We start from the raw sequence: 18898 nt of genomic DNA, 5'->3' as shown, positions 1-18898 counted from the left end.
AGATTGCAGAGACCCTGAGCAAAGATCATCATGTACCATCATAGGTAAAGGTATTTGCGGTGTTAAGCACTGTTATAGCTTTTGGATAAAAACTGTTCTTATGCCTGTTAGTCAGTGCATTTAGAGACCTGAAACGTCTGTCTGAGGGCAATAACTCAAAGTGTTGGTGGCCTGGGTGGGACGAATCCCTTAATATAGATGTGGTTTTACCTGAGGGAGGTCTCAGTCATTCCAGTACATCTCTCTCTGTCACACAGTACGCATTGGAGAAAACTATTGGCTCTCTTCAGGTGTGCACTGTGTGTTTGACTGAGAGTTCTCTGACATGCTGCTAGTTTCTTGCCGGCAGTCAACCCTGTTTTCTTTAAAGCGACTGTCTTGATAACATCATCAAGGTCATTTTTCAAACGTAGAAGAGCTTCCTCCAGGAGGCAAACTGTTCTCACAGGCAAAGGATAACTCATGTCGACTAAAACTTCTCAACTTCCTGTGTAAAATTGGCAAGGTGCACTGCCGTCTCATCCTCCCTGTCCCTCCCTCCAGCCACATCCCCACCAAAATCCATTCATTGCCATCCTCTGCCTGTCATCCACCAGCTCGTTTCCACTTCCCCTCAGCCCTATGACAGGTGTTCTGTCTATATGCTCCTATCGAGATGTGCTACTTTAGCTTTAAGGTTCTGTACATACATCTGAGCATTTTTTTTTCATTTTAAGTATCAAAATATACGCCCCATATTCTATCAGTACACATACCTGTTTGTAATCAAAATGAAAGAAGAAGATGTTGTGATACTGATAAAAGCAGTTTGTGCAGATTTTCGACGAGGCAGCATAAATAGTCCCAACACCAGCTCACTTCCACTCATTCCCTGTCAGATTGTTTGCTTTGTTGCTTTGAGCCATTTGATTTCAAGCCTCCTGTACCCTGTAACCTCATCCAGATTCATGGACTGGTGATTCTCTCCAACCCCTTTAGATAAATCTGGTTTTGACTCACCTACAAAGCTCTTAATGGTCAGGCTCCATCGTATCTTAAAGTGAAATTCGGGCGTAAAATCATCCCATGGTCTTTTAAGGCAAATATACTCATCAAATAAGCCATTGAGACATTTTTTTTTGTGTAACAACTATTAACAAAGATATCCCAGTGAGTCGCTAACAGTCTTTAACAGCCGAATGCGACTAAAACACTGATTAGCTTGGGGCAGCATGGTGAACGCATTAAACAGCTTTTTTTAACCACTAATATTGCTCAAAATAACCCCAAACATCTGCAGTAGCATGATAAGTATCCCTATAAACTAAGCACCAACAATGTAGTTAGTGAACCCTGAGTTTATTAAAAGAGTGTTTGGAAAGACTTACCTACTGGCCCCGGTACCAGCTCCTCTCGTAGTAAAATCCATTCAAGTCGATAAGCAAATGCAATCCAAAAGGATTGATGCTTCGTTTAATGTGTAGGGACTCTTATCATGCTACTGCAGAGGTTTGATGTCATCTTGAGCAGTCATCTTGTCATCTTAAAAAAAGCTGTTTTAATGCCTTCATTATGCTTCCTCGAGCCAATCAGTGTTAAAAACTGTCTCTAAGGCTTATTTGATGAGTGTATTTGCCGAAAAAACACCCTGACGCCAGGATTTCACTTTAAAGAGCTCATAATATCGGGGAGGCAGAGCATTCAGCCACCAAGCTCCTCTCCTGTGGATACAACTCCTAGTTGTTGTTCGAGAGGCAGACACCAGGGTCATGTTTAAGAGCAGACTTAAAACTTTCCTCTTCATAAATCATATAGTCGGCTCAGGTTTAGTTATGTTGCTGTAGGTCTAGTCTGCTGGGGGACTTCCTGTGATATTCTGAGCTTCTCTCTCCTTCTGCATCAGTCATGTCTCATTAATGCATTTTACTAACTTAACTTCTTCCCCGGTGTCCTTGTTCTTTCTCGTCTTGCAGGTTTCCTTGGATTGCGGTTGTGTCTGCTGCCATGGTCCTGCACTATGCCTCCTTTTCATATTATTATTTATATTTCTATGATCATTACTGCTATTATTGCTACTATTCATATCATTCTAGTCCACTGCTTTAATTATTATTAATATCAATAACTATTATTATTTATATGTTATATACTATTATTATTATTATTATTATTAGTAGTAGTAGTAGTAGTAGTATTATAACACACACACACACACACACACACACACACACACACACGCACACACACACACACACACACACACACACACATACATACACACACACACACACACACACACACACACACACACACACACACACACACACACACACACACACACACACACACACACACACACACACACACACACACACACACACACACACACACACACAATATAATGTTAATTCTGTGGTTGCTCTACATCTCTGGGTGTCTCTCCCAGCATAGAGCCTGGTCTTTCACAGCATTCCTGCCTGTTAAAAGAAAGGTTTTCATTGCCACCGTGCGCAAGATTGCCTCATGCAACTTGTTGCTTATGAGGAAATGTCGGGTCTCTGTAAATCATGACTAAATCACAGTGTGCTATAGACCTACTCTATATTGAAAGTGCCTCGAGATTTGATTTGGCACTATGAATAAAATTGGAAATTGAAATTGACCCCTGCCTTTCGTATGATTCAGTAAGATTGTGTACCCCTATTTTGTGATTAAATTACTGTCCTGTAACTGTCTGTTTAATTGTCTGCATTTGGATCCTATTCCTTGACAGTGCCCGATATAACCAGAGTGACAGCAACTTAGAAAACAGTAAGGGGTCCAGGATCAGAACATTTTATGTAGGTTGTTTTAGGCACTGACAAACAAACTATTTTCTCATTCATGTGTAGGAATTGTTGGTTTGGTCAGAAATACTGTACCTGCTTGTACCAAAGGATCCCCTGCTTTGCTTTTCTCGTCCTGTCAATCATGTCATCTCTGCCAAACCTGGCCTCCCGAAGCACACGCCTCTGAAAGGACAGGAGAGAGGCAACAGCAAAACATTCAAAGCCTCTATTAAATTAAACATTTTGATTATTTTTTTACTTAACCATTGGTGCATTGAAAATATTTCGTGTCACGTCTGTCAGTGCTGTTAAAACTGATTTTAATATGAGCAGAACGGGCTACTCCCTAGTTCAACTCAGGCTAAACTCCTATTATAATCTATGCGTTTACTTTGGGGATCCATTTTTTTCAAATATAGCCTGTTTCTGAGACAGAAGCCCCTCTTGGAATGCTTTAATTGTGTAGGATCGACCTACTGCCTTTAAAAGCCCAGAGGGACTGATTAGGTGAGAGGTAGACCACGACTTAATTACAGTTGAGTGCACCATTGGTGAGCAACTCGGGATGGACTACATACGTTGCTGCAATGTCCGATTTCTGCTTCAGGATGAGGGCGTATGTGTAGCCTGTTTGGAAGAAAGAATGTAATTTAATGATGTGTGGCTAGACACGACAACACCAAGTGTAAACCTCTATCTGAAATCTGTATGGAAAAATTAAGACTTAAAGCCAAATTATTAGTTTATTTTTTTAAATAGACATTATCAAATAGATCTAACACATTCATATTGCGGATCTGGCATTATCTTGTGGTTAAATTAAACTACATTGATTGATTCTATTAGCTGAAACCTTACCTGCAGATTCTAATTTCAATAAAAGAATAGTTTCTGTTTGTCTGTAATACAGATTTTATTCATGGTGAGTCAGTGGGAAGACACTAAATGAATCTAGATCTACTATCTAGCTAATAATCAAAACACACAGCATTTGAACGAGAATGTGTGTGTTTCTTTGCAGCAGTGTAGCACAGTCCATGCAGTACAGTAGAGAGGTTGGACAGTAGATGGCGCTGCAGCAGAGTTGACTCACTGAAAGGCTCGGCGGGTGCTGTGTTCAAAGACGTCATGTAAATTAGCGATACAAAAAAAAAACAACTCAAGAATGTACATATTAGATTTCTTAAATTTTCTAAGTGCGTGTTTTGTAGGCTACTTGCATGTGACAAATATGCTCTGGTCATTTTATCAATTTGATAAAATTATTTGCAAAGATCTACATTCATAAATGTAAATGTAGAGTAAAACCTAATTTTAATGTGTTCAAAAAAAGAAATGATGTCAAATAGTAAGACAATCAATTCTTCAAAAAGCAAAAAAAAAACATCATAACTGTAACGTTGTGCTCCCTATTTAATGTTTTTAATAAATGTATTTTCAATTTAAAAAATGTTTTCTTATTTATTTTTTCTTTGTTTCATTTTTGCTTTTCTACTTGTTGGTTTTTGATTTTTTTTTTTTAAATTCTACTTAAAAATAAGCGATGTATCATCGTTTTTCTCATTTGCAATGTTTCCACTGTATAAACCTAAGCCACATACAGTCATATACATCTTTATCTATATGTATCCTCTATACGTTACTCTACACTTAATTTATCTGATTTAATTTTCCGTGAATTTTACTTTTCTTGTATTCTTTTCTCTACTGTATAAATATTTTACTAAGAGTTTATTGTTAACTGTCTATTGTTTTACCTTCTATATTTAACCAAGAGTCTATCGTTTATTGTTTTACTTTCTGTATTTATTGAGTTAAGAGTTTAAGAGTTTATTGTTGATCTAATAGTGTATTTTTTATACTAGGGATCACTAAGGAGAAGTCTAAGTTTTAAACGTAAAATAAAAATGACGGTCCTGAACGCATCAGAGCCAGTCTGTTGTCAAGAGAACCGTTGCTAACTCACCAGACGGCTCTAGCTTGTGAAGAGAAGACAAGTTTGCGATTATCTTTGTGTCTGTAACAGTAGGGTAAGATAAACTTCAGCTTCTTATTCGTCGTAAATAATATTAAATTCACCAATGGTTCCGTCCCATCCTCATCTAGCTGTTAGCTCCGCATAATGCTAATTAACAGTTCAGCGAATACAACCTGTTGTCTGAACCGCTTACTGTCAACTGTGACTTTTGAAGCTAGTTAGCTCAGTTAGTTTATTAAAAACCGGAATTGACTTAGCTACCCATCTGCTAACACGTGGGTAGACTGCTTGCCAAAAGCGCCACCTAAATCGCCGAACCTTTTGTAGCATAACATTTAAGTGAATAGTCACGTTTTTCTGAAGTGAGCATAGCGCTAATGCTAACTACCACACTGTTATTGTTTGGGCTGTTCGCTATCTATAGGGAATGTATCACCAGCCGGACACCGTTCGCTGATATTAGCCCTATCCGGACGGATCTGGTCTGCCGCAGTTTCCGGTCTTTTCGTGGTGCTTTTACTGGGTGATCGCCAACGAAGTGAAAGTAGAATTAATTTACACACTTATAAGAATCTACAGGTGAAGTTTTATATTTGTACATGGGCATTTACTTGTCAAATTAGTTAAATAAAGTGAGCCCGATGAGAGAGAGCAGTAGGAACGTTTGGGCGATGCTCAGCCTGAGCGGCTCAGGTGGCGGTTTACATTAAAAATGGAAATTAAGAAGACTTTGCAGTATGTTTTGGAGCTTTTAAAGCGTCTTATTTCATTACGAAGGACTGATGTTTGGTCCTGGATGTTGTGACAGCATCAATGCTAATGTGGACGACCAGCAGCTCCAACTGTTTACGGCGAGTAGATCGGGGTGTCCGACTAGGGCGGAGAGTAGCACACGGTTAATTCACCGGTGTTAGCGTCATTTGGACGACTCTTGTAAACACAAAGATGAATTAGACCGTTAAAACGATATATGATAACAAAGATATATAGTTAGACTTTAGTTTAAGACCATAAAATTAACAAAAAACATTACAACAACTTGTATTTGTACGTTAAACAGAAAGTTTGATAGAATTGAGCCCAAAACGGTCCGACTGGTGACACAGTTCCTATAACTGCTTCTTTCACCTTAACATGATCCAATGGCAGGCGGTTTTAACATTAAATCGAATCACGCTCCTATCTGTAATTACATTTTATAAATTCATTTAGGATAAATTCAGTTGAAATTATGACGAGTAACAATGGGTTTGTAGATATCTGAAATGTGTTCCTAATAAGAATTACATTACAAATGTCCTGATTGTTGACCTTTAATTTGCCAAGTTGTTTTCTAATCCATAGCCTTCTTGCACCCTGGAATAAAAATAGAAGTAATTGCTGCGGATGCCTTTCATGCCTGTTCTCTGTCCATGTTGTATGTAGAAGATGCTGGGGTATATCTGGCAGTATGTCTACACCTCCTTCCTGAGATACTGGCTAAAGTGGTTCATCAGACAGGCAACAGGGACATGTGAGCTGCAGAGAATATGCTCTGGATACAAGCCTGGGGCAACAAGGACAACAAAAGCAGGTGAATTAAATCATTCAGAGTTTGTTTTTTTTTCCTTTCCTACTGAGTAGAAACAATTTTCCGGTGTATTAATCTGCCTTTTGTGTCCTGTTGTAGAATATTCTCTTCGGTCATCAAAAAGCAAGGTAAGAAAATATTAATGACTAGTTTGTTAATGTAGTAGATTATAGGTCATAGAGGTGGTTTTGTTCCTGATACCAAGCTTTGTTCCTGTGCAATTTCCTGTGGTTATCTTTAATATTTGTAGTTTAAGAATAGTTTTCAATTTGAGTATTTCTATTATTTTATGTTGCAGATGTACAGAAATGTGTTACCCTCACAAAATACAAGTACACAGATATAGACTTTTTTTCAGACTATAAATCCTGAAAACTGGCAACAGATTTAATGCACTGCATATACAATATATAAATACTGTAGGACAGTAATGGGTCATGAAATCAGATCACTTAATCAAAATGCAAAGACTTTTACACGGCAAGCAGTGTTTTTGGGTGATCTTGAGGCTCTTTACATTTTTAATAGGGTCAGAATTTCAGATATATGAGCAACCATTCAGGCCTTTGAAGAGAAACAGCATGTGTAAGGAGCCAGTATTAAGATGCCACGATTGAGATAATGTGATCCTGTTTTGCAGATCTGGACAGTAGTCTCACTGTGAGATAGAAGCTTCACTAACAGTACTTGCTGTCTTTACTATTTGAGCAAGGTCAAAGAATAGGATCCAAGTGTAAAGGAAATGCCTCTTGCTTAAATACCGACCTATTCTTTATCTGTTAGACTGTCGTTTGTGTGAACTCCAATAAAACATATACTGTGAGCTTAATCGGTCCTTATCTTTCAATACACTTGCTCAGCTTAGATGGATTGACTACTCACTTACAGCAAGTTAAGCATTTTCTGATCAGCAGTCCATTCAGTATAGAAACAGAAGTGCTTTGTCATCTCTTTCATTGTTTAGGAGGTTGGCTTTGAAAGGTATTTTTTAAAACTGAGGCTGGCAGCATAGATTATATAGCAGCCACAGTGCCAATATTCTGTCTGGTCACTCACTGTGTCATTACTTCTGTGACTACCTCTTCCTCCCCTGTGTTTTTCCTCCTCTGTAGGTTTTAAGAGGAGCTTTGGAAACCAACAAGGAGCATTTAGAGCAATGTGTGGATCAAATCATGAAAGAGAAGAATGTCAAACCCCAGAAAGATCCACTGTAAGGTCACTTCTTATGTGTAATGTTGAGGTCACTTATCACCAGCAATTATTTTATTTCCAAATCATATCAAGTAAAGAGCAAGTTTAATTTTTGAATCAATGTATTCATTATTTTTTTTAAATATTTCTGCCTGTTTAGGTTCAAGGAAAGCCTGCACACCTGTCTGCTACAGATAACAGGAAACAGCAGCCTGTATGTATATGTGGAAGACTTGAGAAAGGAAGTCTTTAACTCAGAGAACCAAGAGCATGAGGCCATGCTGTTGAAGGTGTGTGTTCCTGTGTCTGGATCCAGTTGTTCATATGTGTTAGCCGACATCACACAACAGTGGCCAATCATGTATGGCGATCAGACAGTCAACAGTAAACATCCCTGCCTCTTTCACTGCCACAAAATAAATGAAAGAAAAAAAAAAGAAACACAATCATTTAACTGCCTGGGAATTTATGTAACAGCTGATGGTTTACTGCAACAAAAGCAGCACAAGGCTCAGTCCCTCCTTCTCTTTTCTTTCTCGTCTCTTCATGAAATGAAGCTGCCTTCAAGTCCGGTCGGAAATGTCGAGATCAAAACAACTATCTGGCCTTAGAAGGAAAAACCATGTGTGTTTTCTGAAACTTAATCGAGATAGACGGCACGATAAAATTATGAATCCAAAATGTTATGCACACAACCATTGTATCTGTAACTCAGTAGAGTGGCAATTAAAATGTGTAACTCAAGAATGGTTTGTACTCTCAGCTGTGGGAGCTGTTGATGCCAACAGTCAAACTGGAGTCGAGGATAACCAAACAGTGGGGAGACATCGGATTCCAAGGAGATGACCCCAAGACTGACTTCAGAGGAATGGGCATGCTGGGCCTAATCAACCTTGTGTGAGTCCTCCGTTAATAACAATGAGACATTTATTAACTCTGGTATAAGGAACCGCAGACGATATCAGTGCCATCTACTGTCCTTTCTCAACATCTATCTATGATGGAAATACCTTTCTTACGTAGTTTCATTCACATGGGATGTTGATATGAATCTTTTGTAAAATGCTCTGGGCATTCTTACCCACCCTACTTTGTTGCAAAGCACCAAAAATCAATAAAACACAAAAACAACAAAACATAAAGACGTAGTGAGACATGACACAGATGTAGAAAGCTTATACATCAGACCAAACTTATTTGGAAATACAGTCAGCTGGATTTCATACTTGTACCCTATATAGAACCAAGTAACACTGCAGAGAAAAATATAACATATACACATATCACTATAATTGACATTGAAACTGTGTAGCAAGAATACATATTCAAATTATCACCTATTTGATTTGTTTTGATGATTTGCACACAATCCTTGCCATGAGCTGCTTTTTCAGACCTTAAAGGATCTGTGTCCAAAAAACGACCAAACAGGCACATATACAGTAAGTCTTTACATTTTCCTGTTAATGATTTATCTGTGTAGAGTCATGCATGTGTGTTTATGCCGCGCTGTCTACTAGCCTATAATCCGCCACTTAAACAAACAAAAGCCAGGGCTGAATATTGAGAGAACGCAGAACCGTACATCCTCTGAATCAAACCCCTGATTGGTATTAAAAGAAACCGTTATTGCTATGACCATAATCAAACACTGAAGAGTGAGAGTCCTTGGCTGCAACGTGTGGACAAACAGGGGACAATTGTGCCTTTATGAGATCATTAGAGTATATAAGTACAAAAGGCTTTCCACATATGCAGTAGTACTCCTCAAGACCTTTAAACAGGCTATGATTTTGTACATCAGTGGAGTTTCTCTTTAAATGGTTATAATTGGCGCTGGCTACAATTTTAGGCTAAGTGTAGGACTGTTTCACAGTAAACAATAATTACACTAAAATGTGTTTGTTTCAGTTTTTTCAGTGAAAACTACACAGAGGAGGCTCGTCAGGTGTTGTCTCATGCAAACCATCCTAAACTCGGGTAAGAGACATTCATACATTAATTCATTCATCTTTTCATTCATACATGTTCAGTATTAATACCCACACATTTTCTGTCGCTATTCCACAAAAGTTTTATCTTCCTAAAAATCATTCACTGTCAGCTTTTGTGTGCACGTTCGATTTTGGCATGTAGGTGATGTTCATTTTGTGTATTTCAGGTATTCATACGCTATCGTTGGGATCAACTTGACAGAGATGGCCTACAGCCTCTTGAAGAGTGGCGCTTTGAAACCCCATTTCTACAATACAGTACTGGGCACACCTGAGGTCCAGCACTTTCATCAGCTATACTGTGAGTAAAAAAGAAAATCACATCATTTTTCTGTTTGTCAACATCTCTGACCTCAGTGGCAGTTACACTTGGTATTGACATGTGTATCCAGTGTCCACATGGAGATCCAATCACTCTGTACAGCTCAAGCAACCAAATGTCAAATTGTATGTAACCAATGCCGCACGCCGGGGACACGGATAGACATGTTGCTGGGGTCTACCATTTGAAATACAACACTAGCTGAACTGTGATTCTTTCAAAACAAAAAGTGTATTTCTCTAATTGGACTTTTCTCTTTCTTCTGCATGATGTTCTTCGTGTCTGGGTTGAAAGTTGTGCGGCCCCCACATCTGGGCCTGTTAATGGCGAGTGCTGGTACTTATTGTATGCGGATTAACAAGGAATTATTTTCATATACACAGCAACGCGGTTACAATTCATCTCTGAGCATTTCTGGAGGTGGTTTGGCCAATCAGATCACTATCTATCTATTTTGGGTGCACCTGTACTTTCATGTGGTCAAGCACCAAAACACGTTGTAATGACAGCCGTAGCTGGGGGATCTGATTCTTTGTCTGTTCAAACAATACAAAACTAAATGTTCTAATTTTTTTTTTAATAAAGTATTCTCTAAAATACGTGTTTCTTCTCTTCTAGGTTATCTGGCGTATGAATTTGATAAATTCTGGGTGGCAGAAGAACCAGAAAGCATCATGGAGTTCAATCAGTACAGAGAAAAATTCCATAACATAGTAAAGACACATCTACAGGCCCCTGATGTTACCCTCACATTGACTGTGCGTTCTTAAAACTAACATTCAGAAGTAGCCCCTCACCTCTCCATGGCCCCTGATGTTGTTCGACCGAGGAGAGGAAGGCAAGCAGCACTGCTGAACATTTACAGAAAAATCAGACTGAACCTGGTTGGTCGCTCAAATATTCAAACAAACTAATCTTATATTTGGTTTTGTGGTTCATTAGTTAGGCTTTGTCCATCTTGTTATAGTCAAAGTTTAGAGTTTTAAAATGGAGCACAAATGTAACATCCTTTACCTCAAAAATGACCATTCCAGCTTAATTAACCTTCATTAAGGTTGAAATGAGAGCTCCTGCAGAGGGCTGTAGAGATAAGTCTGTCTTATGAGGATTTTAAGCATTTTCAGTGAGCAAATTTTGCCATTGAAATTACAGTAATTAAAAAAATGGTGATTAACTACCATATCTGTAGCCGTCTTGATGTATTATGTAAACAAGACTTGTGTTCTCACAGTTGTCCCGCTCAGGAATGTGATATTTTTTTATGTCCAGAGACCATGGTTAAATTTGTGCATGTTTTAATGTATCCCTGTTGATGGCACCTGTGTTCCCTAATATGGGTGATGTGGTTGTTTGCCTTCTTTTTCATTCGTGTGTCTGAAAACTGCATTTTTATTACCTGTTATTTTTATGCTGTGGTTTGCTTCTGAGGAAGGTATGTAATGATTAACACATCTGACTCAGTTAATAAATACACATTTTAATGTTTTGAAATGTGTTTTGCGTGGTGGAAATGATAGCACAAGTTAATAAGCAAGCACAGAGTCTTTAAAACAAGTCAAATAAATTGAGAGTTCACATAAACCTGTTTGACATGTTATCATGGGCAGCAGTATTATTTAAAAGGTGCACTGCTATAAGCTGCCTGCAATCTGCCTGCAATTGGCAGATTTAGATTAACAGATCTTAAAAGTGCAAGCTCAACTTCCCAAAGTCGAGTTATCACAACCTAGTGTTCGCACCATTTATACCCATTACATTTTACAGTGGGTTTATTAAGAAAAATGATAAATATAAAGCTAGAACTGTGTTTCTTTTCTGTATCAGTTCAACATAAAGTCAAATATAAGGTACACTGCACACCAATATTCCTTTTTCAACAAAGGATTTTCTTTGTCACCATGAGACGAAAATGTGAATTGGTATTTCTTCAGTGATGTTTCAACCCAGTGGTGGTTCAGATTTTTCAGTCAAAGTTTGAAACTTGAAACCTCAATTTCTGTCCTCAATCCTCTTCTTTGTGACCATCATGGCTCTCTTGATTTGTTCAAATGAGACAAACATCACAACGTTCCACGATCCCAGCCTCAGAAATGAGGGCACAAATCTTCAGGGGGGGGGGAAAGAAAATGAAAAACTAAAATAGGTTCATAAAATCACCATTGCTTTAAGATATTTTTAGCGAATGACCTCAAGTACAAATTAAACAAATGAGGTTGTGCTGGAGTCAGAGAGGAGCTCACCCTTTATAGAAAGCTGTCGGCCCCTCTTTAGTCATCATGGTCCAGGAGCAGTTTATAGCACTCTTGTACTGGCCCGGTGGGGAATTCATGTATCTGGTTTTCACCACGTCTACTGGGGAAGCGATCACCGTGGTGACAAAGCCAGCACCAAACGCAGATACAAAGTGGCAAGGCAGATTGTCTGTGGAGAGAGAGATAGTGAACACAACAACTAAAGAGTATGAATGAGAGTAACCAGAAGGCCTTTGTTCTGGAAGAGCATTATAGAAACCCATGTCAGCAGATTATATAACCTTGTAAATGAAGCAATATAAATGATTGAGATAGATGTCGTATTAACTACCGTATTTACAGCACTGTGAGGGGGCAATACACCGTGTTCTGTACCAGCATGTGTGTCGTTATCAGCTGCTGAAGGCGTGAGAGGGTGTGTAGGTTTCTAATCCAATCAGCTGTCTCTCTGGGGTTGCATTGTGTGCTCTCACTCACCCGACAGCAGGTTGTGTCTAAGGATGGCCTCCTTGATCAGGTCGTATGTAACCAACTCTGTGCAGTTAACTAGCGCATTTCTTGTGATGTTGGGCAGTGTGCCTGAAAAAGACAGAAAATAATACCTTTTAGTTATGCGTCATATTTTCATGGCAGATGAGACCCAAAGGAGTCACTTATTTTTGAAGCATGCCTCCTAAACAGCACCTTTCCAGAGTCCACGTATGCCCTCATTCTGGAAGATGTGTTTGTAGGCCTGCATGGTGCCAGTGTAGCGTCGAGCCACACCGTCCAGGTTCACCTGAGCTTGGAATCGAACCTTGACCACGTCAGTGGGTTGTGCAAAAGACACCGCCATGGCTCCTGTAGTGCAGCCAGCCAGGATACGTACCAGTATCCCAGGGTCTGGAGAGGGACAGACAGGAACAACCAGTGGTGGAATATAAATTGCAATTACTGTAATAAAGTATAACTTTGAGGTACTTGTGCTTTACTGTGTATATACAGTAAATGTGCATGGGTTCACACAAAATTTGGAAAATGTTAATTTTAACCCTTTACTGTTAGGAATATGCTTGGATTGAAATAATATATTCCTTTATTAGTCCCACAAAGGGTAAATTTCCTTTTTACGACCGCAAAGTGGATAGCAAACATAGAAGCATCACTAAGAATATATATATATATATATATATATATATATATATATATATATATATATATATATATTATAAATCTACTTCTCATCTACACAGTCACTCATGTAAACCAATATTTTTGTAATGAAACAAACTGTTTTACTTGTTTGCTGTCTCCTCGTGTCTCACACCAGACGCTGAGCAGACTAACCCTTTCAAAAACCCTAAATGATGAACTGAATGAGTTGCCATGAGCATTAAACTTTTCTCATGTAGCTATTCTTTCGAGGTTAATCCGGCCATTTGATCCTTTTTGTTAATATAAACAAAGTGTGAGTAAAAATAAATTCTGTCAACTATGTTTCACAACTGCATTTATAGAAACAGTTGAGATGATGATAAAAGCTTTGAGATTCTTGAAATATTTAGGTACCTTTAAAGTGCTTGAACTTTACTCTTAAAAGGCCGTATGAACCTTGAGTGTGAGAGTATATATACAGTATATATATATCTATATATATACACAGTATATATATATCTATATATATATATTTATTTTTTAAACACCTGCCATCTATGAAACTGTCTTAATTCAACTTAAATTATTTAAATTATTTAATTAAACTGAGTCTAAATTAAAACCCTTAGTGTCACTGCCCTCAGATCTTCACACAGTACACTTTGTCCTAAACTCTTATTACCCCTATTATTTACTTAAACATGTTGTGTACTTTATTTACTTGGAATCCCAGTATTGATATTCTACTGCTGTAACGTCTTTCTATATTGTACTCCTGTCAGTGCTGGATCCCTCCACTTTTGCTCTTCCTCAGGTTTCTCACTTTTTCCCCACAGTTCTCTTAAAGGGAATTTATCTTGTTGAAAACAGATTTTCTTTATCTAAGGTCTGAAAACAGAGGATGTGATACGCTGTGGGGATTGTAAAGACCTCTGAGACATACTCTTTTGGGAGCTGCAGTTGATATTCATCTTTAATGTAAGCCTTTTGGTTTGTAACAGTGGGACTTTGAGGGATAGTGACTAGAATAGATTATTCTTAATGCATTATTAAAAGACACCCTGCACGAACTTCAACAGTAACCACTTACTGTCTTTGCCACCAGTGTAGAAGCTCTTGACGTTGTCATAGAGGCCGATTCTGATGGAGGCGAAGCACACTTGTCTCTGCAGCCCCGCCACCAGCCCGTTGTACAGAGACCTGGGCCCCTCTGTTCGGATCATGGTGCTGATTGTCCCGAACACCCCTCTGTAGCGGATCCCTTCCACTCCCTTCTTCTCTCCCTGAATCTGGGGTCACAGATTGTACTCAAGGCTAAAACCAGTTTTACAGAACAAAAGCAGAAATATTTTAGATTTAATGCTGTGTTGTTGAGTGCAATTGATTTAGGGGGATGGGGGGGGGGGGGGGGGGGGGCAGCTGACAGAGTCAAGCTGCTCAGTCAATAGTAGCCAACATCACACTGTTTCAAAATAGTATGTAGCAGAAACTGAAGATCATTATATCAGATCCATTGCAGTAAATGTGACGAAAACATGCTGTATGATACTGGATGTGAACACAGATGTTTCTTTCTTTCTTTGTCTGCATCACTGAACAGATACCTGTAGTCTGACTTTGGCTGTGTCCAGAGGAAATGTGAAAAGATCAGCGACACAGGCTGCAGCCCCAGCACTCGCCATCTTCACCCCCAGTGGAGGGGGAACATCTGAGGGCTTAAGTCCCACCATGTTTCCTAAAACTGTGTTTACAGGTATGCACAAACACAGATCAGAACAAATAACCATAAAAAAAATATGATATAAACATTAACCTCACATATGAATCATACGTTAGTAAATCTTTTGTGAGCCACCAATCAAAGTGTAGACTAGAAAAACATACTTACATTGTTTGTTTAAAATTTAAAGTTCCTTTTGATCCTCAGTAGTTTGTCACTGGGCGGGATTTGATTGGCCAGATTATAATCCATAAAGGGTGCCACTCCGCCGAAAGGAAAGATGCATCTTTAGCTCTGTATTTATACATTATCTGGCTGGCTTTTTTTTTATGACATCCGCAGAGAGGCGTTACTGTGTACTCCTGTACACACAGGTCAAATCAAAGTCCACCAACTCGCAGAAAGTCAATGTTCAATTTACCCCACAGTGCAGGCACATTTTAGAAAAACAACTATTTCACTTCCCCCATTCTTTGACTCAGTATCCTTTCATCCAAAGTGTGGTAAATTTCTAAAAGTCTCTATAAACTATCAGATATCTGTAAATTTTATCTATCTTCAGATATTTTCTATTATCATTACTGCAATTATTAATACTATTCTACTTCCACTGTTAAATTACTCATGTCTCCATTATTATTACCGCTATTATTGTTTACTATTCGTATTATTCTAGTATATCCACTGCCATAATCATTATCGGTCATATTTCTGTTATTATTGTGGTTGCTGTGCATCTCTAGGTCTCTTTCTTTCTCCCCCAAGTGGTCAAGACAGATGGCCGCCCACCATGAGCCCCAGGTCTGTCTGACATTCATGCCTCTTGAAAGGAAGGGTTTCGTCGCCCCTGTTGCTCATGGGGGAATTATTGGCTCTCTGTAAATCATAAATAAAAATCCTATCATATCTGGAGTTAACTTTCGTTACGATTTGACACTAAAGATAAAACTGACTTGAAATATAATCAACACTATGTCTACTCACATTCAGTACAGTAAGTAGATTTTCCTACTCTGCTGTATCTGTTAATATTAAGTATTTACTTTACTAGACCTAACCTAAGATTCTGTGCACATAACAGCAGTCATAATAAAACACTATCAGTGTCAGAACAGACATGTGAACAACAGAGAAAGTGCTCTGAGCTGATTGGCTAAAAAAAAAGTCTCTATAACTTTCCATCACGTTGCCTTTTCACTGTTGTAGTTATTGTATCATTCAGTATTTGCACATTTATTAATTATAAAACACATCCAGATTTCTCAAAAACAGATGTTTTTCATGTATTTGTAAAAGAGGGCACCTGCTTTTTTTTTTTTTAAAAGGGGGAAAAAAGCTTTAGGGGGAGAGTAGTGATGTGAACTAGTGGCTGAAGTTCACTTTGGATCAGATAAGACCTTTGCGTCACAGCGTGTTCGGCCTCAGCAGTGTGGCAGTGAAGGGGCCGGTTTCATAATACCTCGTCCTAAACCTACGTAGCTTCTCAAACAGCATGGGAATTATGCGAAAGTCAGATTTTGGGAAGAAGAAACAAGGAAGAAAATGTGACCTTATTCCCACAACACTCAGTTGTCAGTCTATTACGTACAACTAACTTAAAACCAATGCAGTCTCCTACAACAGTCCTTCAGTAACTCGTATACTTTCATGAAGGTTATAATGTTCAGCTTTGTTTGTTCAAACTGTTGAGAGAGATGTTGATGTAACTGTGTGATCACTTTGGAGGATGCACTTCTCTGCTGAGTTGTATCACATTATATTGGGAAGTGTTTCTAATATTTGCCCGCCCCATTTACTGTATACCAATGAGGATAAACTGTATATTAGAAACTACTATTAGTGTAATACAGTTCAGCTCAGCACCACAAAGAATAGTCCAAGCAACACCTGTTTAAAAAAACACTTTCCTTCTTTAAAAGTGGGATTTATTATTAGACTAAGTTAGCTGAAGCCAGGTGTACCAAACAAATTGGGAAATTGGTCTATAACTCTCATTAAAACACCTTAAGTATAAAAACAGGATCCAAAGCACACAATTGAAGATCAAAATCTTCTCAAGCATTTTATTTTCCCGTCATACTGTCAAGTCTTTCTCTTCATTGATGTATAATCAGCAACGAACTATAGACCTTTTCTTTTATTTGAGATTTTTTATATTTTCAAAAAGTGAGATCTGTGAAAGATACAAGTAATATTTCATCTATCCTGTCCACCAACACATGATTTCAGATAAATGAATCATCAGAGGGGAAGCCTCTTTTCAACCTGCAGAAGGTCCAGTTTTAAGTGAGCTCACTCTGCTGTGATTGGTTAACCTGAGCCACAACCCCAGTGTGTGGTCTGCAGAGGGAGAGAGCAAGGGAGGCCTTGTAACCCACTGAGGTGTAGCACAGTAGTGTGAACTATAGTTGAGTAGACGTACAACGTAAATGTACTAATTCAGCCGCTTTGGAAAGATAAATGCGCTTTCACAACGATCACGCCGCTGTATTGATACTCCAGTTTTACTCAATTTGTGGTGAAAAAAAGTGTTCAGGTACTTTACTACAGTTAAAGTAACACTACAAGAGTTTTAATCTAAAGATACTCTGTTACAAGTAAAACAGATTATTCATATTACTTAAATACAGGAAAATGATCAGTAAAATGTACTTAAAGGATCAAAAGTAAAAGTGATCATGATTTAAGTTACCAATACATTAACATGTAAGCAGAATTTTAATGTTGAAGCTGGTCGAGGTGGAGACAATTTGAACTACGTAAATGGATATTTTAATCTATAACCAGTGTTGAAAAGTAATGAAGTGCATTTAACTTAAGTATTGTACCTAAGTGAATAACCCAAGTTTGAATTAAAGTGGGTACGGAAAGTATCATTCACGTTTATTTCTTTCCCTCAGTAATGTACACACAGCAGCCCTTTTTGACAGAAATTTAGAAATTTTTGCAAACGTATTTAAGAACAAAAACTGAAATATCACATGGCCATAAGTATTCAGACCCTTTGCCCAGTATTGAGTTGAAGCAAATGTTTCCGACCTGGATTTGGGGATCCTGCTATTCCTCCTTGCAGATCCTCTCCAGTTCTGTCAGGTTGGATGGTGAACGTTGATGGACAGACATTTTCAGGTTTCTCTAGAGATGCACAATTGGGTTCAAGTCAGGGTTCTGTCTATTCAAGAACAGTCACATAGTTGTTCCTAAGCCACTTCTTTGTCATTTTAGCTGTGTGATTAGGGTCATTGTCTTGTTGGAAGGTAAACCTCAGGCCCATTCTCAGGTCCTGAGCCCTGTTGGGATTGTATTGGGCAGAGGTGCCTGCTTTCTCCACACATACCGCTTAAAAAATGAAAGCCAAAATGTTCAATCTTGGTCTCATCAGACCAGAGAATCTTATGTCTCATAGTCTGGGAGTCCTTCATGTGTTTTTTTGGGAAACTGTGGGCTTTCATGTGTCGTGCAATAAGGAGCCACTCTGCCATAAAGCCCCAATTGGTGGAGAGCGGCAGTGATTGTTGACTTTCTAGAACTTTCTCCCATCTCCCCACTGAATCTCTGGAGCTCAGCCACAGTGATCCTTGGGTTCTTCTTTACCTCTCTCAACGAGGCTCTTCTTCCCCCCATTGCTCAGTTTCGTCAGATGGCCAGCTTCAGGAAAAGTTCTGGTCGTCCTAAACTTCATCCATTTAAGGATTATGGAGGCAACAGTGCTCTTAGGAACCTGAAGTGCAGCAGAAATTATTTTGTATTTGATCTGTGCTACAATTCTGTCTCTGAGCTGATACCCACTTGCTCTGACATGTGAGCTGTAAGATCTTATATATATGCACAGGTGTGTGCCTTTCCTTATCCAAGTCCAATCAATTTAATTAAACACAGCTGGACTCCAATAAAGGTGTAGAACCATCTCAAGGCTGATCAGAAGAAATG

The 18898-nt window shown here is 38.6% G+C and overlaps 2 protein-coding genes across 3 annotated transcripts; one reads left to right on the top strand and one right to left on the bottom strand.

The window, feature by feature from the left end:
* Positions 1-4751: 4751 nt before the first annotated feature.
* elmod2 (ELMO/CED-12 domain containing 2) lies at positions 4752-11271 on the top strand. 2 transcript variants are annotated; one of them, XM_083929967.1, is made up of 9 exons: positions 4752-4837; positions 6211-6358; positions 6455-6483; positions 7468-7565; positions 7707-7836; positions 8310-8443; positions 9467-9526; positions 9708-9841; positions 10481-11271. In XM_083929967.1, the coding sequence occupies exons 2-9, from the start codon at positions 6214-6216 to the stop codon at positions 10630-10632; spliced, it is 882 nt and encodes a 293-aa protein (XP_083786093.1). In that variant the 5' UTR covers positions 4752-4837; positions 6211-6213; the 3' UTR covers positions 10633-11271. The 2 variants fall into 2 exon arrangements, with proteins under 2 accessions (XP_083786093.1, XP_083786092.1); XM_083929966.1 differs by having other exon boundaries at positions 9458-9526.
* A 580-nt stretch (positions 11272-11851) lies between these two features.
* ucp1 (uncoupling protein 1) lies at positions 11852-14978 on the bottom strand (the record flags this gene model as incomplete). The annotated part of the gene is made up of 6 exons (XM_083935521.1): positions 11852-11966; positions 12103-12283; positions 12592-12693; positions 12799-12996; positions 14339-14537; positions 14853-14978. The coding sequence occupies 6 exons, from the start codon at positions 14976-14978 to the stop codon at positions 11852-11854; spliced, it is 921 nt and encodes a 306-aa protein (XP_083791647.1).
* Positions 14979-18898: the final 3920 nt, after the last annotated feature.

The sequence above is a fragment of the Echiichthys vipera genome, assembly GCF_963691815.1.
Source record: "Echiichthys vipera genome assembly, chromosome: 2".
Taxonomy (NCBI): domain Eukaryota; kingdom Metazoa; phylum Chordata; class Actinopteri; order Perciformes; family Trachinidae; genus Echiichthys; species Echiichthys vipera.
This window is presented reverse-complemented; position numbering and strand designations above follow the sequence as displayed.

What these genes read in the sequence shown, in the direction of transcription:
- elmod2 (XM_083929966.1), top strand. Translation starts at nt 6,214, where the DNA reads ATGCTGGGGTATATCTGGCAGTATGTCTACACCTCCTTCCTGAGATAC. An exon ending in AACAAGGACAACAAAAGCAG is followed by an intron (nt 6,359 to 6,454) that starts GTGAATTAAATC and finishes GTCCTGTTGTAG; the next exon opens with AATATTCTCTTCGGTCATCA. An exon ending in ATGAGGCCATGCTGTTGAAG is followed by an intron (nt 7,837 to 8,309) that starts GTGTGTGTTCCT and finishes TTGTACTCTCAG; the next exon opens with CTGTGGGAGCTGTTGATGCC.